Source organism: Martes martes, assembly GCF_963455335.1.
Source record: "Martes martes genome assembly, chromosome: 13".
Lineage (NCBI taxonomy): Eukaryota > Metazoa > Chordata > Mammalia > Carnivora > Mustelidae > Martes > Martes martes.
The window spans coordinates 55,903,153-55,928,088 of record NC_137901.1 but is presented as its reverse complement, the minus strand read 5'-3'; the positions used below and the strand labels follow the sequence as shown (position 1 = coordinate 55,928,088).

At 45.9% G+C, this 24,936-nt stretch overlaps 1 protein-coding gene across 1 annotated transcript in view; it reads left to right on the top strand.

Moving 5' to 3' along the window:
• The window catches only part of LAMA1 (laminin subunit alpha 1), a gene marked incomplete at its 5' end in the record, with an annotated part of 156,939 nt that overhangs the window by 69,881 nt on the left and 62,122 nt on the right, over window positions 1-24,936 (top strand). The window contains 11 exons of the mRNA XM_080821508.1: window positions 429-530; window positions 1,702-1,913; window positions 2,710-2,821; window positions 6,202-6,312; window positions 12,597-12,724; window positions 14,385-14,471; window positions 15,180-15,391; window positions 21,276-21,382; window positions 21,913-22,093; window positions 22,677-22,813; window positions 23,433-23,669. Of these exons, the coding sequence (XP_080677634.1) occupies window positions 429-530; window positions 1,702-1,913; window positions 2,710-2,821; window positions 6,202-6,312; window positions 12,597-12,724; window positions 14,385-14,471; window positions 15,180-15,391; window positions 21,276-21,382; window positions 21,913-22,093; window positions 22,677-22,813; window positions 23,433-23,669 (1,626 nt within the window). The remainder of the gene's footprint in view (window positions 1-428; window positions 531-1,701; window positions 1,914-2,709; window positions 2,822-6,201; window positions 6,313-12,596; window positions 12,725-14,384; window positions 14,472-15,179; window positions 15,392-21,275; window positions 21,383-21,912; window positions 22,094-22,676; window positions 22,814-23,432; window positions 23,670-24,936) is intronic.

The window sequence follows — 24,936 nt, the reverse complement described above, 5'->3', positions numbered from 1 at the left end:
GACCTGAGCTGAAGGCAGAGGCTTAACCCACTGAGCCACCTAGGCGCCCCCTTTATTATTCTACTGCAAGCAGGGCAATGAGGTCAGAATGTTGGGATTATCATCATAGATCTAACTCCTAACTCAGAAAGGGTTTAAGTGAAATACCTCCTCCTGGGTGATTCACAGAAACTGGGGCTCATTCACCTTGGGCACATCTTCCTTCTCTACCTTTAAATCACATCCTATATTTTGGTAATATTAGTTAAACAATATTATAATATAACAGGCTTTCTTTTCGCTGCCTTACTGCAGACTTACTTATGTGCTGTGGCCCCTCGGACACCTTGCAGCCAGGTTGTTTCCCGACGGATCCTGGCCACCACTTCCTCTTTCGGAGGGACTGTGGTCGAGGGCCCTCCGTGTTCACTCTCGCTTACCTTTTTCAGCTGACTGCGTTTGGTGGCTTCCTCAAGTACACAGTGTCTTATGATATTCCCGTGGAGACAGTGGACAGCGACCTCATGTCTCACGCTGATGTCATCATTAAGGTACTTGCTTTCACATTGCTTTGCTGTAGAGTAGAAGGGCGTAGCCGAGGGACAGTTTGTGACTCCGAGTGGGCTAAGGGAGGGCTTAGTAGCAGGGAGTCCAGGGTCAGGTGGTGTTCAGCAAGGCTTTGCCTTGTCCGGACATCACCGAGACCTAGTGTGACAATTCTCTTTGAGCCCATTCCTGGAGCTGCCTCAGGACAGCCCATGTGGCTTGTCCCTCTATCCCTGAACCTATCTTTTCAATTGAAAAGGGGGACTGATGTTAGCCTGATGTTGGCAGTCCCCTGTCAGCCCTCTGAGTCCCTCTGTCACCTCCTGCCACATTGCCTCCCACGTGAATGCTTAGGCGGCAGTGCTTGGCAGTGTGGGGATGGAGACGGGTTGCCGTTTCTGTCCTCAGCCACTGTCCCTAACCCTGTACTCTCACTCTCCTCCTCCCCCGTCACTCAAGGACCTAGCTCAGCCTCACTGGAAATTTTCCCAAAGGTAAGAAACCACCTCAGGTTCTAGTCAGCAGTGTCCACCCCCTCTCCTGGCACCTTGATTTTTTTATTTTTCTTTAAAGATTTTACTTATTTATTTGAGAGAGAGAGAGAGAGAACAAGCAGGGGGTTGGAGGGACGGGCAGAAAGAGAGGGAGAAGCAGACTCCCTGCTGAGCAGGGATGCCAACATGGGACTTGATCCCAGGACCCCGGAATCATGACCTGAGCCAAAGGCAGACACTTAACCGACCGAGCCACCCGGGCGTCCTTATCTCCTGGCACCTTGATGTGCACCCCTGTGTCCAGTCTGAGGCAAGTGGGAAGAGTGTGACATACGGTATTTTGGTGAATGGCCATTTTAGGGAAAGCTAGAGGTATCTTCTTATGCTTTTCTACTTTTGCTCTTCGGTTAAAGATGAGGGGTGTAGGGGAACTGTGACACACACAGGCTGCTTCTCTCCTGAGATCCCAGTGCAGGACCCAACCTTTAGAATCCCTCTGAGGGGAATACAATGAAACACCTCTCCCCCAGTCATTCTGGACCAAGAGTTACAGACACTATTACACCTTCGATCCAAGAACCTAAGCACAAATTAAAAGCCACGTTGCTGAATACAAACACGATTTTATTTTTTGATCATGAAGTTGAATTACAAATACATGCCCTCTTGTTTTAAATGTTAGGGAAATGGGCTCACTTTAAGCACCCAGGCTGAGGGGCTGTCATTACAACCGTATGAAGAGTACTTGAACGTGGTCAGACTTGTGCCGGAGAACTTCCGAGATTTTAATAAAAAAAGGGAGATAGATCGCGACCAGCTGATGACTGTCCTTGCCAACGTGACGCATCTCTTGATCAGAGCCAACTACAATTCTGCAAAAAGGGCTCTTTACAGGTATGTACTGAGAGAAAGGGAAAGCTCATGGGGAGGGTCCTTAATCTCATCTTCATCTATTAAGAATGATGTGTTTTCAGTGCAGTATATTTTACTTGATTATTTCAAGAGCACAGCTAATGGAACTGGTTGTCTTAAAAAATACTTTTATTGCAATTTTAGTGAGGGCGTAAGAACAGTTGTCCATGACAAACATGCCTCAGTAGGAGATCATCTTGAAGTCAGGATCGGAAACCTTCGGGGCGGTTTTCTGAGAAATGCCTGATAAGTTCACTGTTGTCTGGACCACCTTGCATGCGGTTTTTACCCTCCTGATGTTAATGGTCTTAGATTTTACTGTACCCTTAAGCTAATGTTTCCATCCTCGGCCATGTGATTACTTCCAATAGGTCAATTTCTGGCAATGCCAGTCTATGCATGCATGTTGGACACAGATAAACACAGGATTATACATTTAAGAACAATCTATGTATTCGAGATAGGATGATTGAATGGGTTAGTCTTTCTGAAGTGTTTGAGCTCCGACTGGGCAACATCAGACTCTTCCCACGGCTGTCTAGGCACCTGCTCTTCTTTGCAGAGAATGTTGCAAATGTCTCAAATGCTGCAGAGGCCTTCCAGGCCATACCGACAGCTTTCAGAAATCATATTGCTATGAAAATCCGTAGCTCCTTACAAAGGTGCCACCACCTGTTTGTTTGAACAGAACTTTTTAAAGAATCTACCTTCATCGAGGTGTTAGCTGTCGTTTGCAGGAGGGCGTCTGAGTCACGGGGTGACCTCTGTCTATTTGTAGGTTGGATTCTGTCTCTTTGGATACAGCCAGCCCTAACATCATAGACCTGACCCTGGCCACCGAGGTGGAACACTGCGAATGTCCCCAAGGCTATGCAGGGATCTCCTGTGAGGTGAGGCTCCTCTTCTGCTCTCCCCCTCTTCTTCCTTCTGTTCTTTCTTAAGGAGAAAAAAAGCACATTAAAGGTGATACAATGAGCCACACTTGAATTTTACCTTAGAAACCTACCATTTGGGTCAGACATTGGGGGGGGCTATAGGAATATTGGAAGTCAGTGTTTAAGGCAATCTGGTGCCTCTTCTGGGGGGAGGTGGTTCTGGGACATCTGGAAATGGCCCAACTTCAGTCTACCCTCTTGCTTTAGTCAACTAGAAAGTTGCGCTGCCCCTGCTGTAGTTTGCATTTCTTTTTTATTTTTTTAAGATTTTTATTTATTTATTTGAGAGAGAGAGAGAGAGAGAATGAATGAGAAAAAGCCTTAGAGGGGAGAGGTCAGCGGGAGAGGCAGACTCCCTGTTGAGCAGGGAGCCCGATGTGGGACTCGATCTTGGGACTCCAGGATCATGACATGAGCCCAGGGCAGCCGCTTAACCAACTAAGCCACCCAGGCACCCATGTAGTTTGCATTTCTAAAGAGGATTGGAGTTGATTGTATCTGAACGTTTACACATCACCAGCATGACATCTAGAAAACATGAGACAAGACAGACCCATTTTGAGACTTTTTATGAACCCCAGCTGTGTTAACTGAGGTGAGCTCCACTTCACAATGAAGTGTGTGAGAACACGCTGCTATCACCAGTAAAAGTCATCTGTTGCTAAAAAAATTTTTTTGAAATATAGTTTGAAACTATTTGGACATAAGTATCGATAATAACTCTGTCCTGCTGAGGACTTCCTATGAATTTGGCACAATCCTAACCTCTTTCTGTAGGAAAGAGCTAGGAAGTAATCATGTTGGGTTCCAAGCTTCATCTTCCCCATTAACCACCACACGGTCCTGCCTCTCTCGTGTTTAAGACTGACAATGATTGGGGCACCTGAGTGGCTCAGTGGGGTAAAGCCTCTGCCTTCAGCTCAGGTCATGATCTCAGGGTCTTGGGATCGAGCCCCGCATCGGGCTCTCTGCTCAGCAGGGAGCCTGCTTCTCCCTCTCTCTCTGCCTGCCTCTCTGCCTACTTGTGATCTCTGTCAAATAAATAAATATAATCTTTAAAAAATAATAATAATAGAAGAATAAATCCTAAAAAAATTTTTAAAAAAAGAAAGACTGACAATAATTATGAACCCTTGTCCTTGGCTGTGAGATTGGGGCCATGATTTTTACAAAGTGAGAACATTTAACTTATGAGTTGTTGTTACAAATCTTTATCAGTTATAACTTTGCAGTTAATAGTTGGCCTGCGCTTCATAATGTAGATTTTTTTTTTAAAGATTTTATTTATTTATTTGACAGATAGAGAGATCTCAAGTAGGCAGAGAGGCAGGCAGAGAGAGAAGGGGAAGCAGGCTCCCCGCTGAGCAGAGAGCCCGATGCGGGGCTTGATCCCAGGACCCTGAGATCATGACCCGAGCCGAAGGCAGCGGCTTAATCCACTGAGCCACCCAGGTGCCCCCATAATGTAGATTTTTAATGAAATATTTCTATTTCTCTTTTAAATATTTTACAGGGTTGTTTCTTTTTTGACCCCATGGACTTTTTTTTAGATCTAAAACATATATTTTTAGGACAAAGAAGTATCTGTAGGACCTGAGTCCTGTTTGCTTATCAGATAAATGACCTTAAGGCTACCTCATAGTGTATGGCTTGTGGTGGGTAGATGAAATAGATGAAGTAGAAGCCCAGGCCAGCTAGACCAAAAGGGGGCAACAGTGAGCAGATGCTGCTGGAGAACTCCAGGTCTGCTGGGTTCAGAGGAAAATGTGCTTAGGACAATGGCTCAAGGAAGCACACGAACCTTAACACATAATTTTAAGTGTTTTTGTCAGGCAGAAGAACTCATTCTTTCATTAGAAACTGACATAAAGGGGCGCCTGGGTGGCTCAGTGGGTTAAAGCCTCTGCCTTCCGCTCAGGTCATGACCCCAGGGTCCTGGGATCAAACCCCGCATCGGGCTCTCTGCTTCGAGGGGAGCCTGCTTCCTCCTCTCTCTCTCTCTGCCTGCCTCTCTGCCTACTTGTGATCTCTGTCTGTCAAATAAATAAATAATTAATTAAAAAAAAAAAAAAAGAAAAGAAACTGACATAAGGAATCAGGCAGCTATATGTGGGGACTGGAATTCTTAAGAGCTCTGTAGCCACCACACAGACCCCTAGGCAGCTCCCCCTCAGTGCCCATCCATAGACTAGCCCGTTGTCCTTGACGGGAGCATGGCTGCGTGGCGGCGTTAAGGGAACTTTCAAAAGGTCAGTGTAAATGAACACATGTATATAGTACTCATACGATGAAAATGCAATTTTAATATATTTTATAAGAGGAAAAACCAGATCCACACCCCTCCTCCGATGGCCCCATGGGAGTATGTTGACCTCCAAAGTAATTACTCCCCAGTCTGCACTCAAAACACAACCCTGAGAGGCTCTGTGGCCACAGGTCTGGGAGGTGTGACTCTTTCCGTTGGCACAGTGGGCATGGAGTCTAACTGCTCCATGTTCCAGATCCCATGTCTATAAAATAGAATAGTTCTCAGGGTCATCTTGAGAATGACGGGAAAGACTGTCTGGGATGGCCCCCTGCTCCTCCCAGACAGGGACAGCATTGCTGGATACCATGGAAAGCACGCCTGTAATGTTCGTGGTTTGACACAGGCCACCCTCGAGCGCTTTGATGGTAATATTTAGTAACTCTTACCCAAAAGAAAACAAAATATCAAGTTGAGCAGAAAATGTCCTCTTGATTGAAACCCTGATTAAGTGACTGAGTTTTACACGATTTCTAATAATATTATGGCAGGATACCACAAAGGTGGATAGCCACTAGGTTTTGATGGTAGCCACTAGGTTTTAAAGGTAGAACCTTTAAAAAGAAATGAGGAAGGGTGCCTGGATGGCTCAGTCCGTTGGGTATCCGACGTTTGATTTCAGCTCAGGTCATGAGATCGAGCCCCATGTAGGTCTCCATGCTCAGTGGGGAGACTGCTTGGGATTCTTTCCCTCTCTTTCTGCCCCTCCCCCACTTATGCACTTTCCCTCTCTCAAATAAATAAACCCTAAAAAAAAAAAAAAAAAAAAAAAAAGAGGACTGGATTATGGTGATGGTGCACAATTCAGTAAGTTTACTAAAAAAAATCATTGAACTATATCCTTAAAATGGGTGCATTTTATGGCATGTGAATGATACCTCAATAAAGAAGTTCAGGGGGAAAAAGAAGTACGTTTCTCTACATGTGGGAAATGGAGCAGGTAATACTCCTAACCTATTGACAAGAAGATGATCTGCATGATGTACAAGGTTGCCTTGGCTCACGTGTGTCACCCGTCCCTCTCTTGCAGTCCTGCTTCCCGGGCTATTACCGCGTGGATGGAATACTCTTTGGAGGAATTTGTCAACCCTGTGATTGCCATGGCCATGCAGCTGAATGTGATATTCATGGCGTTTGCCTTGTGAGTCTGTTCCTAAAATCTGGAGTGGAATGCCCCATCCTACCTATCCCAAAGCCACCTGCTGTGCACAGTGGTTAAAAAAATAATGCTTCCTCCATAGGAGATTTTCCTGGCCCTAGTAGACCCCAGAGGAAACTTACAGACTTAAGCTCATGGTACACTATGTTTCCTGATTTTTCCCCTCGCTCTTTTTTGAAAAAAAGTTACTTTGGTGAAAATGGAAAAGGGATATATCATGTCATTGCAGATTTTTTATTAGAACACCAAATTCACTTCGTAAGATTAGAAAGCAATATAAAAGTAGAAAACATTATCCAGTGATTAAAAAGAATCAGGTCTTTTAAGTGAAAGTGCTAGAATTTCTTTAGCATATTATACAGTATGTCCTAAAAGGAACACTAAGACATAATAATCACACTCATTTGTGCAATATATAACATTTTCCTGCAGCAGGAGTTGAAACGTGGCTTGACAAATATGCAGTTAATCTTAAGAATGAACTTTGGGGTGGATACAAGGCAAGACCCATTTTTTTAACTTCAGTCAGGAGTTCTTTTAGGCTCTTTTGCCTGGAAGCCAGGCCGCCCTCCTGGGTTCTAATGGATTTGTGGCACAGAGATGGAGTGAACGCCTGTATCGATCAGTTGTGTCCTAGTCACCATACAGGGAAATGTTCAGGCTCTTTCCTAAAGAGATTGAGTCCCAAGGATAGGGAAAACTTATTATCAGACCCGTGGAGAAGATCTCATCATGATGCCATGGATTGCTTGTTCTCTCCAGAACCTAATTTTTCTTGATTCTGTAAGGAAAGTTCTCATTTTGTTCTTTGTTTATTTCATCGTTCTGGAAAGCAAGTGCCTATAGGAGTTATACAAAGTGATGTTTTACACACACACTCGGTCCCTCAGGATCAGTTTCCCAGAGCTTGATGAGGTGGTTGCTTTTTTAAAATGCCTCTGCCTTTCCATTTGGAAAGGTTTGCAAGGTCAGCCTTCCCGGGACGTCGGCCCACAGCTCGGGCTGCCCAGCATGTTGTGGTTGTGGCATCCGAGGCTTTAGGTATCGGTAAGCCAAAAGGGTATTTCCATGTGCTTCTATTACTGTATCTTTACAAAAATATATACTCACATTAAAGTGAAAATGCTAGGTAGCAACTGGCCTTTACGTTCTAAATATAATAAATGATAATAATTTTAACTGAATTTTTAATTGAAAAATTTCATTGAAAATTTGATTTTTAATTTTTAATTGAAACATTTTTGGAAATCATGTTAGATTTACAGAAAGCCTACAAAAAATAACACAGCGAGACCCTGTTCACCTTCACCCTGCTTCCCCTGGTCCTCACATCTTGCATTACCAGAGTATGCTGATCAAGATTTAAGAAATTCCCGTGGGCAAAATCTCATCAACAGAACTGCGGGCTTCCCTCAGATTTCATCAGAATCCCCACTCCTGTCCCCTTGCCAGCCTCAACCCAGAACCGCATTGCACTTGCCGCCTTCGTTCTGAGACAGCTTTTCAGGTCTCCCTTGTCTTTCATGACTGTGACACTTTTGAGGAACCCTGGACATTCTCTGGAACGTTCTCAGCTAGCGCGTGTCTGTTTTCTCGTGATTAGCTTGAGGTTGTGCGTTTTAGGCAAGAAGATATGAAGGTAACATGCCCCCTGGGTGCACACTGTCAGGGGATGTTAGCCTGGGACACTTGGGTGAGGTCCTGGCTGCCAGCTTTTTCCACTTTCACATCATTATTTTTACCTTTTTAAGTCATTCACATTTGAAGGGGCAAAAACAATAACAATTTAGATTGAAGTTTAAGGAAACATAAAAACTTGGTAGCATCATTTATCTGGGTTTCATCTGACTGTTTTTTTTTCCCCCATTCTATTTTAAAAAGAAACCTTTGAATTCTCCCCTTTGGATAACCATTTCCAGCCCTGGGCCTTGCCTGTGTCCATCCAGCTTCCAGGAGTCCACTCCTGATTTACAGGTTATCAGAGAGAAAGTTCCAACTGTTCTTACTTAGTGCCCTATCCTTTTCTTTTTCAAAGAGTGGTTTCAGGTTTACAGCAAAACTGCGGGGAAAGTGTAGGGGTTTCTCATATACCTCCTGCTCCCACACACGCACAGCCTCCCACATTATCAACAGTCCCCACCCCCCACTGGAGGGACACACTGGTATCCTTGATGAACCCACACTGACACATCATAGCCCCCCAAAGTCCACGGTTTACATCAGCCCCTTCTCTGAGCTCTTTCTGCTGGTCTCCGGAGGAGAAACCAGTTTCATTTCTTCTGAAAGAGAAGGGCCTAATAGGCAATTGTGTATCTTGGACCCTCCTGCTTTTTCTTTTTCATTCAAGAAAAGATGTTTCTCCTTCCTGGGGAGATGAGCATTCTCCTTCCTCACATACCAGCTCCACCAAAAGAGCTGGTCACTTAAAGGGACAGTGACCCGAGAAAACCTTGAAACAGATTTGGTAGGTTTGGGTTTTTTGTTTTGTTTTGTTTTTAGCAGAACCATGTAATAGCTTTCCCAAAGAGAAAGAGAGCCCTATCTGGCCCTTTGAGCAAAGAAATCCTATCATAGATATTTTGCAAGTGGACATAATTAAATGTATTCTAATGAAACTAGTTATTTTGCATTATACTTTTAGCTCAACCAGGTAGCCATTTACCAAAGCCAGTGACATTTTAAATTAATTTGGGTTAATAATCAAAATCAAGGTCATACTGGGGCTGGGAAGGGAAAAAAGAGACCAAGACATTCCTACCAAAATGTCACCTGAGGATCAGCAGCCGGCGCAAAACCCAGGAGTTTTTTAGAAATGTAGAACCCAGGCCCTGTGTCAGACTTCCTGAATCAGAATCGACCCTGAACCCAGGTGATTTGTAAACAATTCAAATTTAGAAGCCCCGTCAAGGATACCTCTACATAAAACTGGTGAAAGCCTGGGGTGCTTGGGTGGTGCAGTTGGTTAAGCTTCTGACTCTTGGTTTTAGCTCAGGTAGTGATCTCAGGGTCCTGGGTTCAAGCCCCACATCAGTCAGACTCTGTTCAGTGTGGAGTCTGCTGGCGATTCCCTCTCCTTCTCCCTCTGTCCTTCCCACTTGTGTTCTCACTCTCTTTCACTCTCTCTCCCTCTCTCTCTCAAATAAACAAAGAAATCTTAAAAAAAAAAACAAAACAAAACTGGTGAAAGCCTATTTAAAAGGATGTAATACAAATATTTATAGTCCCAAATTAAATTTAACCTATGGGAAAACTTCTATCAACCTCAGGAATTATAGAAAAGCATGCAGTTTAGAAACTGGAAATATTATTTAAGCTGTTGAATGAAAAAAGGCCAATAAGATCGATTAAATGAGCGGCTCTCAGAGATGGGGGTAAAGGAAAGTGAGTGGCAAGGTAGACCCACAGGTGGGAGGTGGGGCAAGTGAGTACGGGCAGGGGTGGGTAGGGATGGCAGGAGAAAGCTCTGGGTAGCATAAGCCTGGGCATTGGGGTCATGGGAGCACCTGGGAGACAGAGTCATGGGCTGACAGGAACTTGGGGAAGAATGTGGAGAATTGGCTCAGCTTGCCCTTGAGCCATGCAGCTGTCCTCATGCTCCGTGTTGCTCCCTGTGTGGCCCGCTGTGCCATCCCGCTTCTCCTGCACGCTTCCTGCACACCTGATGTGGCGTCATTCTGCTTTCTAAAGACATGTTTTGAAGAAGGAAACAAGTCTTTCATGTTTTCCCTGTATTTATGGTTTCTGATACTCTTCAATTCTTGGTATAAATCCAGGATTTCACCTGGTTCTGTGTTCCTGACTCGTGAAGAACTCTTTTCAGCATTTGTTCGGTGCAGGTCTGACAGCCAACAAATTCTCTCATGTTTTGTTGACCTGAAAAAGGCTTTCTTTCACCTTCGAGTTGGAAGTAGATTTTTGCAGATTTTTTTTTTTTTCAGGACTTAAAAAGTTGTTGTTTGCATATGACTTACATTGTTTCAAATGAAAAGTCAGTGGTCGGTCTTATCCATGTAATTCTCTGGGTTGTCTTTTTTTTTTTTAAGATTTTATTTATTTGACAGACAGAAATCACAAGTAGGCAGAGAGGCAGGCAGAGAGGAGGAAGCAGACCCCCTGCTGAGCAGAGAGCCTGATGTGGGGCTCGATCCCAGGACCCCAGGATCATGACCTGAGCCGAAGGCAGAGGCTTTAACCCACTGAGCCACCCAGGTGTCCCTGGGTTGTCTTTTTTTTCCTTCTGTTTGGTTTTTAGATTTTTCTCCTTATAATTCACATTTGCTTTTTGTTTGTTTGCTTCTTCTCAGATTTAATAGTTATTATCCTGCATTAAGAAACAAACAAACCCTTATTTGGAAATCGATTTAAGTGTATGCAGAAGTTGTAGGAAGAAAAATAGTACTTAGGCACCCACCTTTTACCCAGATTCACCTTGTCGTTGACATTTTCCCCATTTGCTGTATTATTCTCATTATCTGTCATAATGTTTTTTCTAAACCACTCGAGAATAAGTCACGTACCCTGTGCTCATTTATCCGTAAATAGTTCAGTGTGTTTGTCCTGAAAATAAGGATTTTCTCTTATATAACCACAGTACATTGTCAACTTCATTAAATATAACTTTGGCATTCTACTTTTTCTAATCTACCATCCATTTTTCCATTTGGTCAGTTGACTCCATTATGTCCTTTGTAGCATTTTTTTCCCGCCATTACAGGCCCCCGTATAGTTCAGGTACTGCATTTTATTGTCATAGCTCTCTAGTCTTCTTTAATATGAAGTACTTCCACAGTGTTTGTCTCTTATGATAATGGCACCTTGAAGAACACAGTTATTTTTCAAAGAATAAAATGTCCCTTACTGGGGGTTTTTCTCTTGTTTTTCCATGAATTGACTCAGGTTATACCTTTCAGGGCAGAACACCTCATTAGCGATGCTGTGGCCTTCTCAGAGAACCACAGGTGGAAGCCCACAGTGTCCACTGCCCCTCACTGGTGGTGTGAATTCTGATTACACAGACCAGCTATCGGTCAATTACTATACATTTACTGTTCTTTTCTTTTGCAATTAATAAGCAGTGTGAGGGAGACACTCTAAGGCCGGACAAGTATCATATTCGTCATCAAATTCTCCCTTAGGTTTAGCAGTCTCTGATGATTCTTGCCCCATGATTCTTGCCCCCTTGCCCCAAGGAGAATATCATGTATGATATTCTCCGTGCTTCTCAGTTGGCACACAGTATTCTACTGTAAGCAAGAATCCTCCTTTCTTTTGTTTATTTGCTTACCTGCTTGTTATCTGTCTGGACTCATGGATTCGAAATTCTCCCAGAGGTGACTAGCGGGAGCATACTCTAGTTTCTGATTGCACGATGAATATTGTTCATTGTTAAGTTTCTGGATTTTGTTACTTTCTTTGAAAGAACATCAGAGTTTGTTTGGGCAAGTCGTTAAATTATCACAGGTCAGCTGGATGGTTTCAAGATTTGTGTTTAAGTTTTGTTAGGGCGGGTCTAATAGAACCTCTACTCTAGGGAAGGTGTAGCCCTACCACAAACGAGTTTTTCTTCTGGGATCTCTACTGGGTGTTCCGGGCATTTAACAGAGACGCCCCGCACTGGCTGGTTACAATTCTAGTGGCCCTGGGCTTTGTGTGAGTTCTTAATTTTTCAGCTGGCTGCATGGAAATCACACTACACATAAGAAGCTTATTTTCAGTAGCTATTTGAAGGGGTCTCCTTTGCAGATTTCTGGAGGCCCAATTCTGTGAAACTCCAATTCTCGAGCCAAATCCGTGCAGTTCCAGTCTCCCCAAACTCAGACCTATGTCTCCTCAACTCAACAGGATGCCACACTCCACTCCACAGTGGATCTCCCCGCTCCACTGCCCACTTCTCAAGAATCTCCAGGAAAAAGACATGAGATCCTGGGGTTTCATCTCATCACTTCCTTTCTCTCACCTCTGTTGCCTAGTGTCTAAAAGAAGTGGTTCGATATGTTTTGTTCCAGTTTTCTAGTTCTTTCCCACAGAAAGGCAAGTCTGGTAGCAGTTACTCTGACATGGGCAGAAGGAAAAGCTTCCCATGTATATGGATGATACAAATTAAAATTTTGTATTAATCTAGAAACAGGCAGCCCTTGTCATGTAACAGAGTTTGGTGATTTGTTTGAACATTTTTTTCCCACCCTGACTTTAAGTTATTTTTCGATGAATCAGAGAATTGCTTAAGGAAGCCTGAGCTGAGTCTTCTTTTCATGCGTGTGTTTTAGGCATGTGAGCATAACACCACCGGGGACCACTGTGAGCAGTGTGCGCCCGGCTTCTACGGGCTGCCTTCCCGAGGGACTCCGGGGGACTGCCAGCGGTGCGCCTGCCCCCTCACCACAGCCTCCAACAAGTAAGCATGGCACCCCCACCAGGGAAGCAGGCCCAGTGTGGCCAGAGAGTCCATTCAGATGTGCACGGATATGTTCAGAGCGGGGTTTTGTGTGTGAGAAAAGTGTGCCTCCCCGGTGGTACTAAATTAAGATTAAAGATGGAGGGGTGAATTCTCTCTTTCTAAAAAGAACAAGTTTGGTGTACTAAATTATATAAGAAAGATCATGGGATGGCACAAAAATATGCATACTTTGGTTCCTCTTGGTCTAGTGTGACTTGTTAACTCTTTCAGTGCCCGTAGGCTAGGAGGTGTAGGGTACACAGAAATGAATAAAACTGGTTTCCTGGCCTTAAGGAATTTTTGATGTAATGACCAAAGTATGTAATACGAGGCTCATTGAAAATGGGCTGAATTCATTTCGTGATTCAACCAGTATTTACTTATTCATTCGTTCATTTTCTCAAAGATTTTATTTATTTATTTGACAGAGAATGACATAATAAGAGAGGGAACACAAGCAGGGGGAGTGGGAGAGGGAGAAGCAGGCTTCTAGCTGAGCAGAGAGCCTGATGTGGGGCTCAAACTCAGGACCCTGGGATCATAACCTGAGCCGAAGGCAGACGCTTAATGACTGTGCCACCCAGGCGCCCTCTCAACCAATATTTATTGAGTGCCTACCGTGCACTGAATATCACGGAAGGTACTCAAGTATTGGAGGGTTCATCCATGGCAGCTGGTCCCATGGGACCACTGTGTGGTCATGACTACAGTCCACTCTCAGGGGAGTAGGAATCTGTCCAAAGTGACTCTGAGGAAGCCCCTGATCTGAGGCTTGAAGGATGAAGGTGACAGACAGGAGGAACGGAGTGTGCCAAGTCACAGCAGCATCAAAGAGTGGATCCCATTTGTGAAATCGCAGATGGTCCTGGAGCACAGGACAGGAGGGGGGTGGGAAGGGTCAGTGATGCACAAGGCCTCGTTCGCCATGCTGGGCCCCATGTGTCCACAGGCCTGGATCTGAAAGCTTATTTATCTCTCACTGGCTTACCCCTTAGGACTCTTCCTCCCCCCAGCCCAGAGAACTCCCCCACGGGGATTTTTATTTGAAATTCCACTGTGTAAAACAGATACAATCAGGGCTACTCTCATGAAATCATAGTGGCCCCCCAGTTGCTCCCATACCTCCCTTCAGAGGACCCCTAGACCCCAGGAGTAAAGGTTGAGGGGACCTCAGTGAGCAGAGGGGATCCTTTAGAGAATGTGCCTGGGCTGTCACTTGTAAGCTTGAGCTCACTCCTGGCCAGTGTGGGCAGGGCTCTGAGGCAGGCTGACCAGTGCCAGGGAACCCACAGACGGGAGCTCGGCTCAGCCAGGAAGAGTGTCAGAGAAGGCCTCCTGGCGGAGAGGGCAGCTGAGTTGGGCACAAAGGATAAGGTGAAGCCAGGCAGAGAGGGGAAGAAACACCCTCTGGGCTGAGGGACAAGCAAGAGTATGGACAGGGGAGCATCCAGTGCCCAGGAGAGAGGCTCATGAGGTGGGCTGCATGGTTGGGGGCTGGGGTTCTGGAGTGAAGTTCCATTGAAAGTTCATAAAGAGTGGTAAAATACAAGGATTTTAAATGTTTAGAAATTCTGTGCCACCCATTGGAAAATTGTGTTCACTTGTCATGTTTTGACAGTTTCAGCCCCACCTGCCACCTTGAGAATGGGGACGAAGTGGTCTGTGACCAGTGTGCCCTGGGATACTCGGGAGCTTGGTGCGAGAGGTACTCTGTCGGCATCACTCAGCTGATTTCCAAAGTTACAGCAAAACTTTTTTTTAAATTAAATATCAGTGATACATGTTTATTTTCAAACGTATAGATAAGTATGATTTTAGAGTTTTGGTGTGTAATGATTATTTTGCATGATTATAGAGAAGCCGGTATGTTGATTAAAAAGCGCAAGTGAAAACTCCCCGGGGGATTTTTCAAGAACAGCATTTGGGCTCCTTGAACTCACATGAGTTCTCATCAATGACAATAGAAAACAGCGAGGGGCCAGGGTTTACCATTCACACACTGAAATACCCCATTACTCTGGATAGTTCCATAGTAGGGGTGGTTTGATTTAATAGCTGTCTTCTGGCGCCTGAAAGCCAACGCTGTCTTTTCCCATGTGTCAGCCTCAGTGCCCAGCTCTGGCTGTGGTCCCTGGGAGAGCCACGTCACACCCACGGCATGCAGGTCCAGTTGGCCCCGGGGCTGAGGGCACATCCACTGGGATTTATGGCTCATTTGGGGTACACTCTCTGTCTTCACAATGAGTGAAGGCAATCTGGTTGTCCAGACTTGGTGTTGCATGGCTTCCCAATCAGTCTTATGGAAAAGTTTTACTTTTCTGATTTACTAACCATTCAGAGCTTCCCTGGATGCGGGGGTAATGTCTAGAGGAAGTGCATGCATTTGGATCCCTCTTTCAATACTTTTATGCAGATGTGCAGACGGTTACTATGGAAACCCGACAGTCCCTGGGGAATCCTGTGTCCCCTGCAACTGCAGCGGCAACGTGGACCCCTTCGAGGAGGGTCACTGTGACTCCGTCACCGGAGAGTGCCTGAAATGCATTGGGAACACGGATGGTGCCCACTGTGAGAGGTGTGCTGACGGCTTCTACGGGGACGCTGTGACCGCCAAAAATTGCCGTGGTGAGTGTGGGGGCTGTAAAGTCAGAGCCCTTACTCACGGCCATGTGGCATCTCCATCTACTTAAAAAATGTGTCGGAAAGGGCTCAGTGTATGGGGTAACTTTACCTTTTTTTTTTTTTTTTTAGAAGATTTCATTTATTTCTTTGAGAGAGAGAGCACAAGCGGGGGGAGTGGGAGAGGGAGAAGCAGGCTTCCCACTGAGCAGAGAGCCCGATGCTGGGCTCGATCCCAGGACCCTGAGATCATAACCTGAGCTGAAGGCAGAGGCTTTAACCCACTGAGCTACCCAGGAGCCCCTGGGTTATCTTGATTGGTGCTTGTGTTAATACCAGTGTAGACCCAAGACCTCACTCTTCCCCTTCCCTGTGTGCCCTGCCTTAGCTTGATACATTTCCTACAGAGCAGGTCAGGGGGGCCTGGAAAATATAGGTGTCCTTGCACTGGGAAGTGGGGAAGTGGTGCTTGATGGGGCGCTGACATGCTCCCCGGGACCGGGGAAGGCAGACTGGGCTTGAAGCCTGCAGTGTTTATGAGGGACAGGCTCAGGGGTCTCATGAGTCAGGTGGGATTTCAAGATACGGAGTGTGAAATGGGAAGGCTCTATCCTTGGAGCCTCACAGATCTGTTCCTGAACTACTGACTCTCACGTTGCCCCACAGGACTCTCTGCTTTCTTCCTTCCTGACATTAGGGATCACTTAAAACCACTCACTGAAGAAAGCAGGCTTTCCTGTACCCAAGATGACTGACTTGTAGCCTCAGGGCTGATATAGCCCTTGGATTTTTATGTACAGTTCTCGAAGGTGTGAAAGAGCAAAAATGGCAATTTTACATTATTTTAATAATTTCCTTTAAATACAAAGTCCTGACATGCTATTACAAGAGGGCGACACAAGAGGGCGCTAGCGATACAGAAAAGGTATTTTCCCAAGCATGCCTGGGGGAAGGGGAAGGCTTTGTTGCCGTGGGCCAGTGGACTGGATCTTGGTGGCACAGCCACCTTGATTGGTTATCACAGGAGAATAATTATAATAACTGGTGTTTGTGTAAAGCTTCAAAGTTTACAGAATGCTTTCACTATACTCATGTGGTTCCTTTTCATCTTGACTGCAAACCTTGATGATTCATTACTCCGTTCATTGGTTGTTTATTAAGCATTTGTTACTTCCCAAGCACGGTCCTAAGTCTCATCAGAGGAGTTGGAGAAATTGTGGCCCAGGTCTGTTGGGGAGGCAAAACATACATGTGGATTTCAGGCTTTGGAGTCTGACTCATGTGGGTTAGAGCTGAGCATTGGTCTGTGTGACCAGCTGTGTGGCATTAGACCAATGTATTAACCTCTCTGAGCCACTATTTCCTCATACATAAAATGGACATAGTTTTGTATATACATATATACATATATAAATATAGACACACATTTATATATATTTAATATATATATTAAATATATTGTGAGGATTAATTGGGATAAAAATTTAAAGTTCTGGAAATGAAATAAATGACAGCTATTTGTTTTTTTATTATTTTTCTATATTAATGCTGTCTGTAGAAATATAAATGACACATATAATTTTAAAATTTCTAGTCATCACATTAATAAAATGATACAGATGAAATGTACTGCAGTAATATGTCTTATTTTACCCAATTATAAAAGTAATGCCATTTTGTCACGTAATCAGATTTTTCAAGTATTATGAGATATTTACTTTTTAATGTTGAGTCTTCAAAATTCAGTGCATGTTTTATAGCCTATTTCAATTAGGATGCTAAACTTTCATAAGAAACCGTTAATCTGTATTTCGATTACATAAAATTCATAGTTGCAAAAGGGAATTTACTTACCCAAGTGGTTGAAATGTATTTAAAAGTTTTCACCATGACCAAAAAAATCATTCTCCTTTATATTTGCATCTACGTGGGCAAAACTGCTTTGGTATTTTGTGTAGAAAGCAGATCTTGGTGATGAACAGAGGTGGGTCCGAGTTGTAGGCCCAGGTCTTAGTTTCGGTGACATCAGAGATCGTGTTTGTCACATCAGCCTTATCCGCAGGGCTCAGGAGACCCGTGCACGCCGTGTCAGACCAATAAGACAGGCAGCTCTGCACGGTGATCAGTGTCCATCCCTGGAGTTTACACAAAGCTCTGTAAGGGCCCAGGACAGTGTGGGGCTGCCTCTGGAGTTAGTGCCGCTTGATGTGAGTCTTGCAGGATGGGTCTGAGATGTTTGGGTGGACTGACAAGTGGTGGGAAAGTGTCATCCAAGCCTGAAGGGCAGAGTCTGGAAAGAAGGTGCTAGAATGTGAAAGGCAGGGTCAGGCCAGGGCAGGAGCCATGGCTGACAGGTATGGACAGCACTGGCTTGCAGAGACTGTGCTGTCTGTCCCCGACTCCAGGTCACTGGAACAGGCGCAGGGTCTGGCCAGATCTGCGTTGAGCATTCGCCCTGGAACCTCTGCAGAGGACAGAGCAGACCAGGGGAGAGACAAGGCCAGGAAAGAAACTTGCTGGGAAAGTTAATGAGGGCTTCCACTAGAGCCTTTGTCATGGGGGTAAAAGGGAAGATACTAGAAACTCTCCAGGCTCCTGGGTGGCTCAGTCAGCTGAGCCTCGGGCTGTTGATTTTAGCTCAGGTCACGATCTTGGGGTTGTGGGGTCAAGCCCCACGTGGAGCCCGGCATTGAGCCCCACGTCAGGCTCTGTGCTCAGTGGGGAGTCGGCTTGGGATTCTCTCTCTCCCTCTGCTCCTCCCTACGTCTCTCTCTCTCTAATAAAGAAATGTTATCAAAAAAAAAAAAAAAAAAAGAAAGAAAGAAAGAAAAGAAAAGAAACTAGGAAATCTCTGTGTTGACTGGAGGGTGAGAGGGGGTGGGGTCAGGACAGGCAGGACTGGGGTCTGGGTCCAGGTTGGTGGCCCAGGCAGCTGGCGTGGTTACAGACTGACACTGCCCGGATTCTTTCTCGTCTCCACGCATTTACAAGTTTTATTCTTTTCTCATTTCCTCTTTCCTGTCCCCAGCTTTGATGAGATGAATTCTTGTTATTTCTGGGTATTTCACTAGAAATCCTCTCAGGCCTATAATGGGATCCTCCTTATGGACTTCCCAGAGGCCCCGCATGTGAATCTAGTCCTGTATTATACTAGTTAACCCCAGTGGAAGTGCCAGTATTCAATATTGCTGACATGGGAATTCCTAGGGGATTGGGGGGGGGGGGCGTTTGGATATTCAGACGTGCAGGGATCAGGGAAGAAATAGAGCCTGAGGCTTCATCAGCTTCGGTGTGGTAGTGGGATTGGTGCGTGCAGAACGGGTTTTCCAGGGCAGCAAGGGAGCAACCGAGGGAGGGAGAAGCTGTAGGAACAGCTCTACTGTTCAAGGAACCTTATATGACTCAAGTTAAGCAGTTGTAATTTTTCTATTGTGGCATTCTTAGGAGAATTAAGACACATGTGAAGCTCCTAGCAGTCAGTTTCTGGTAACTATTTTAAATTATTATTTACAGAAAAAAAAAAAACTTAAGATTTTTTTATTAGAGAGCATGAGCTGGTGGGGAGAGGGCCAGAGCGGGAGAGAAACAGACTCCCCACCGAACAGAGACCATCCGCCGCCCCTGCCATGTGGGGCTTGATTCCAGGACCCTGGGATCATGATCTGACCTGAAGGCAGACGACGCTTAACTGACTGAGCCACCTGGGTGCTCCCAGAGCAAACAATTTTTTAGTAATAATTACTATTTACTGTTAGAATTGTTGTCCTAGAAAGACAACTACAAATAGCTGTGAGACATCATGTCTCTAAGTCTTAGATTTCACATTGAAAGAGGAAGAAAGTTGCAGTGCTTTCCTCCTCAGTTTATAATGAAGTTTCAATGAAATATACTAGAACGTGACCCAGGCACAAAGGGCCAGTGCAGGAAATACAATTCGTTATCATCAGTATTTTGTGGTGATCACAGGGTGAACACTGACTTTTCCCCAGAGGCAGGGGAAGAGGGAGGGTGAGACACAAGAAGGAGTGAGGAAACCAGAGGTCGTACCTCACCTCAGTGAGAGCCAGGTTCAAAAAGGAAGGAGTGGCGGGTCCCATCTCTCAGAAAGACACAGCAGGTTGAAGACCCAGAATGTGCTGTTTGAATTTGCTACTGGGAAGTCTGGGGAGACTTTTCACGAGGATCAGTCTTAGCAACCAAGAGGCAGGAGGGGAAGATTGAATGGGAAGGTGCTGAAGGGAAGAGAGGGCAACAGGGAGGTGGGACCTTGGACAGAGACGTGTGTGTGCGCGCGCACGCGAGTGCATGTACGCACATGAGTAAATGTGTCTACCGTTTTCTGCGGGAGACAACTGAGAGTAGTTGGATGCTGAGGAGTGTTTGAAAATACAGGTTTTATTATTTAGGTATGGCAAGGCCAGCAGAGGCCAGGAGGAGGGGACACACCAAGGCCCTGGGGGTGGGGGTGGGGGGGTATTCCGGAAGCACCCAGGTTGGTCGGGAGGGGAAATGTGGGCTAGAGCCTTTGTTGTGGTTTCCTCAGGAAGGAAAGGGCAAGGCAGGGTAAGCACGGTTAGGATTGGCTACTCTGAATAATTTCAGCAGGCTCTGGGGCAGAGGAGCTGTCCCTAATTGTCTGATGTGGGCTTGGGGTGAGAGGTCAGAGGGATAGAGGAAATGAAGCCCAAATGAAGGAGAGGGCTCCTGTGAAGGTGTTTGCGGGCGTGGGGCTCTGGATGGGGTTGTTTGCCTATGAAAGGTGTCTGGCAGGCAAGCTGTTTACTTGCTCTAGAAATTGACTGGCCTTGGCTGGGGCAGTCTGTCCAGGGTCAGCAAGGCCCCCCCAGGAGCCATGTTTAATGCAAAAGTGAGTTGCGTGTTCAAGGGCAAGCTAGAGAAATGGGCAGCGGTGAGTGGCCCTTGCCACTTGCCCTTGCCCAGCCTGGGGGGGAATCCTAGAAGTCCACCTACACCGGGGAACACCTCCGCAGGTGTCTTGGACACAGTCCCTTACAGAGGCAGAATTCCACTGCCTTTCTTCTGAAACTCAGCCTTCCAGCATCTACCACAATCCCCCGCCAATCACCGCGGGACAAAGTATGCTCGGCTTGAGAGAATGTGTGGAGTTTCCCTTTTCTTCTATCATTATAACATATGAGAGAATGTACATTTCCGGAGTCCAAGTGTTCAAAGACCATGCACATTTCTGGGGTATTTGGTCAAGAGCTTATTAGATATTTTCAATGAAGTACATATTGACAGCTGTGCTATAAATATCAGTTAAACACTTCAGGAGCCATTAAGTTGTACCACTTTGCAAAGGTGGGGGCTTCGTAGTTTTGAACATCAGCCTTATAACCGTAGGTAAAACTGAAATGTTTGGCTTGAAGGTGAGTATATTGGGGCTACAGATGACTCGTGTCTTAGAACAGGGAAATGTTTTACATTAAACTATGAAATGTAATATTAGCTATTTAGATTGTTATAACTGAGCTTTGAAATATTAAATACATACATGATCGGAATAAGACCAGAGGGCTAAGTTGATTTTGAAATCTCCATTGTATTTTTTTTTTTATGAAGATTCGTTGATAAACCTTGGTAGCTCATTTTTACGATTTCAAGGAATTCATGCAATTGGTTAAGATCATTTGCTAATTGTTATCTTAAAAGCCTCAGTGGTTTTTCTGTGAAATGGCTCCTTCCACCAACCCTGGGTTGGCTTACTCTTTGGAAAAACACTAAATTAAAAGTTCTCGCAGAGTAATTTTTTCTTTTAGTTTTAGGATTTGAAACATGAATGTTTAATGTTTTTCCTTCGGGGATTAAGGGATCTTACCACAACCGCACCCAGAAATGGGCACAAATATGTCTCTTGTGTGTGTGTTAGCCTGTGAGTGCCACGGGAAAGGCTCCCTTTCTGATGTCTGCCATCTGGAGACTGGACTCTGTGACTGCAAACCACATGTGACTGGACGGCAGTGTGACCAGTGCCTGGTAAGACACCTACTGGCCATTGCAGACATTCACATGTTTGTTGGTGATTTCTTTTCCTTTCTTTCTTTTTTTTTTTTTTAAGATTTTATTTATTTATTTGACAGAGAGAGAGATCACAGGGAGGCAGGGGGCAGGGGGCGGGAAAGCAGACTCCCTGCTGAGCAGAGAGCCCAATGAGGGACTCATCCAAAGACCCTGAGATCACGACCTGAGCCGAGGGCAGAGGCTTAAACCACTGAGCCACCCGGGCGCCCCCTGTCGGTGATTTCTATAATTGATACCTTGACCTTGATTCAAGTGGAATGCCCTTCAGGACTGCCAGATAGAGCTATTGCCCCAAGCACAGCTGGTGAATGCCAGGTGTCCTGACTTACAGAGTCTGTATTCAGTTTACGAAGGACTGGAGTGATGTCATGACCACTCGGATTCTATGAAACATTGACGTTTGATTTGGGAAACATGCTTGTAAGGATTCATGGCTAACTAAAATGTACTTTGGCTTCCACGCTCCTGCCCCCACTCTGCAACAGCCTGGCTATTACGGGTTGGACTCGGGGCTCGGGTGCCTGCCTTGTGACTGCAACGTGTCAGGCTCTGTGTCAGACGACTGCTCCGAGGATGGCCGGTGTCGCTGCGTCCCGGGCGTGGCTGGGGAGAAGTGTGACAGGTGTGCACACGGATTCTACGCCTACCAGGATGGCGGCTGTACACGTGAGCTCTGGAATGCATTATCTGAGGCTTGATCATGATTTCCAGACTTTTCTTTGAGCTCTCCTTTGAGTTCCAGTTCTTTTAAGCTCCTTTACTTCTTCTCTTTTTAACATGGAGGATTTCCTATGTTTTTTTTTTCTGTTTCCTGATCCCATGCTTAATTCATCTGTCATCTCTGGTCAGGCTTTACTAATTGTGGGGACTTAGATTAATTACTTCAGTTAGCTCTGGTTCCCTTGTCTGTAGAAGAAAGAAGCTAGTTATAATTTCCACCCATAAGTTACTTTTCATGTGGGACGTAAAGTCCTTACCACGGCATTTGGCACACAATCAATGCTCCGTAGTGCCTGTTTTTCACACCTGCTTCTGTTTCTGTGTCCCGATTACCCCTTTTGCAACCACATCTCTCCACAAGGAGGAAGATCCCCCTCCCGAGAGACAGGAATAGGTCTTGGGAATCACAAGGTCTCTATTAGGAACTAGAAGAACGGTTTAGATAGTGAATCCAAGGGAGCAAACCTGTGGCATCTGCTCTAACCCCCTCTATTGCACGAGGGTCCTGATGCGTGTGTCTCTGTTGTAGCCTGTGACTGTGCTCACACACAGCACACTTGTCACCCGGAATCGGGGGAATGTATCTGCCCTCCTCATACTCGGGGCACCACCTGTGATGAATGTGAAGACGGATACTGGGGCCACAACCTAGAGCTTGGATGCCAGGTATGCACCACCATCGCTGGGAAGCACTTTGCCAGAGCAAGGTTCACTCCTCTTTCATGTGTGCCCTTGACCTTGGCCTGCTGACCGGCTCCGTGGTTTCTATTTAAAGCTCAGTATGGGTCAGGCATCCAGGTGCAAGAAGCAGCCACCTTAAAGCACCTTATTCTAAGTTTTCTCCAAGAATCCCACCGTGGAATTGATGGTTTGGAAACTTTATTTTAGTGCCCTTGACAGACACGCTGCCGTGGACACGATCTTCCAGGAGAAGGGCAGAAGTCATTTTACTGGGGGGTTGAAGCCCATCTGCAATGGTTCTATTTTCAGGGTACCTTTCCTCAGTTGAACTTGGGTATAGTTTGCCTTTTGAAAACAGACTTGACTTTGACGTGTAGGATGCTGCTGCTGGGTTGGGTGTGAGGGCACAGGGTCAGCCCCGTGCATGTGCGCCCTAGCGAGGCACAGCAGTCCAGGCTGGCAGCTGCTGCATCCTGTTGGCTCATGGCAAAGTGAGTCGTGACCCCCGTGTTCGTATAAAGTCCGCACAGTTAGTGTTCTGTAACCTGTGTACATGATGCAAATGTAAAATGTGCCTTTTAATTAAGCGAGTTTATTTTCCCAGGCCTGCAACTGTAGTGGGGTTGGGGCCTCCAGTCCCGGCTGCGATGTGCTCACTGGCCACTGCCGGTGTAAGCCAGCCTTCGGCGGACCCAGCTGTCATCAGTGCTCCCTGGGGTACAGAGACTTTCCAGACTGTGTGGCCTGTGACTGTGACCCTCGAGGGACATTGGCGGACACCTGTGATGAGGAACAGGGTCTGTGCAACTGTGCAGCAGAAACCGGTAGCTGCTCCTGCAAGGTAACGGCCCCCTCTCTCACTCATCACCACAACTTTGGGGCTTTTAACTATTTAAATCAGGGGCACCTGGGTGGCTCAGTCAGTTAAGCGTCTGCCTTCCGCTCAAGTCATGATCCTGGGTTCCTGGGATGGAGCCCCGCTTTGGGCTCCCTGCTCAGCGGGGAGTCTGCTTCTCCCCCTGCTTCTGCATGCTCTCTCTGTCAAACAAATGAAATCTATAACCATTTACATCAGCAGCTAGGTTTCAGACACTTCTCATAGTGAGTCCTCACTACCTTCTGGGTTTGACCTTAAATTCTGTGTATGCTCTTCTAGAACAATGGATGATTCTTTAAATGGAATTTTTACTGGTCGTTATGAGGGTCAGATGATAGACCTGAATGGAAAAACACTCTGAGTTTTCTGGCAGCTGTTCCAGGCGGCTGAGCAGCCTGTCTATCTTGGGTATGCAAGTAAAATAGATAGCACGGGGCTTCAAGAAGATTTGTGATTCAGGGCACCTGGGTTGAGTGTCCAACTCTTGATTTCAGCTCAGGTCGTGATCTCAGGGTGGTGACACCGAGCCTCAGGCTGGGCTCCACTCTGGGCATGGAGCCTGGTTGGGATTCTCTCTCTCCCTCTGCCCCCTCCCCAGATTTTTTAAAAATTAAAAATAAATAAAAGAAGATTTGTGATTTTCTAACTGGTGAGTAATTATTGTTTCATATGTACTGGCTAGGATGAAGGGAATTTGTGTTTTGTATTTTCCCGGCAGGTAAGATTTCAACCTCCTGTTTAATTCTGTGTATTTCCACTGGTTTCCCCATTGCGCTATGTTATTAGGAGGTAACTGGTTACCTCCGCCGGGGCTTTTCCAGGTGTCAGTGATACAGGAGAGAGAGTAGTGGGCTGCTTAGTGACTAGGGAGGAGGAAGGGAAACTCATGCAGATACTCTGGCCTGGGGGTCATGGCGACATCGGTGAGCCTGTATCTGGCTTACCACCTGGGCGACAGCAGCTTTCATTACAGAGATCAGAATGGGAGGGGCCCGCCTCAGTGATCACCTCCTCCTGACCCATTATCGGAGTCACCTGGGTCCTCAGGGCGGCGTCTTGGGGTTTGCTCCAGGAGAAGCTCAATCAGGGACCCTATATATTCCCAAAGCTTCCACAACGATTCTGATGAGTCAGCCGTGGTGCCTGAGGGAGTGGATGTTCCTTGAGGTTAGGGCGCTTGCCTAGGGAAACAGCTGCTTTGGGGACGCTTGCGGGTCCAAAATTATTTTTG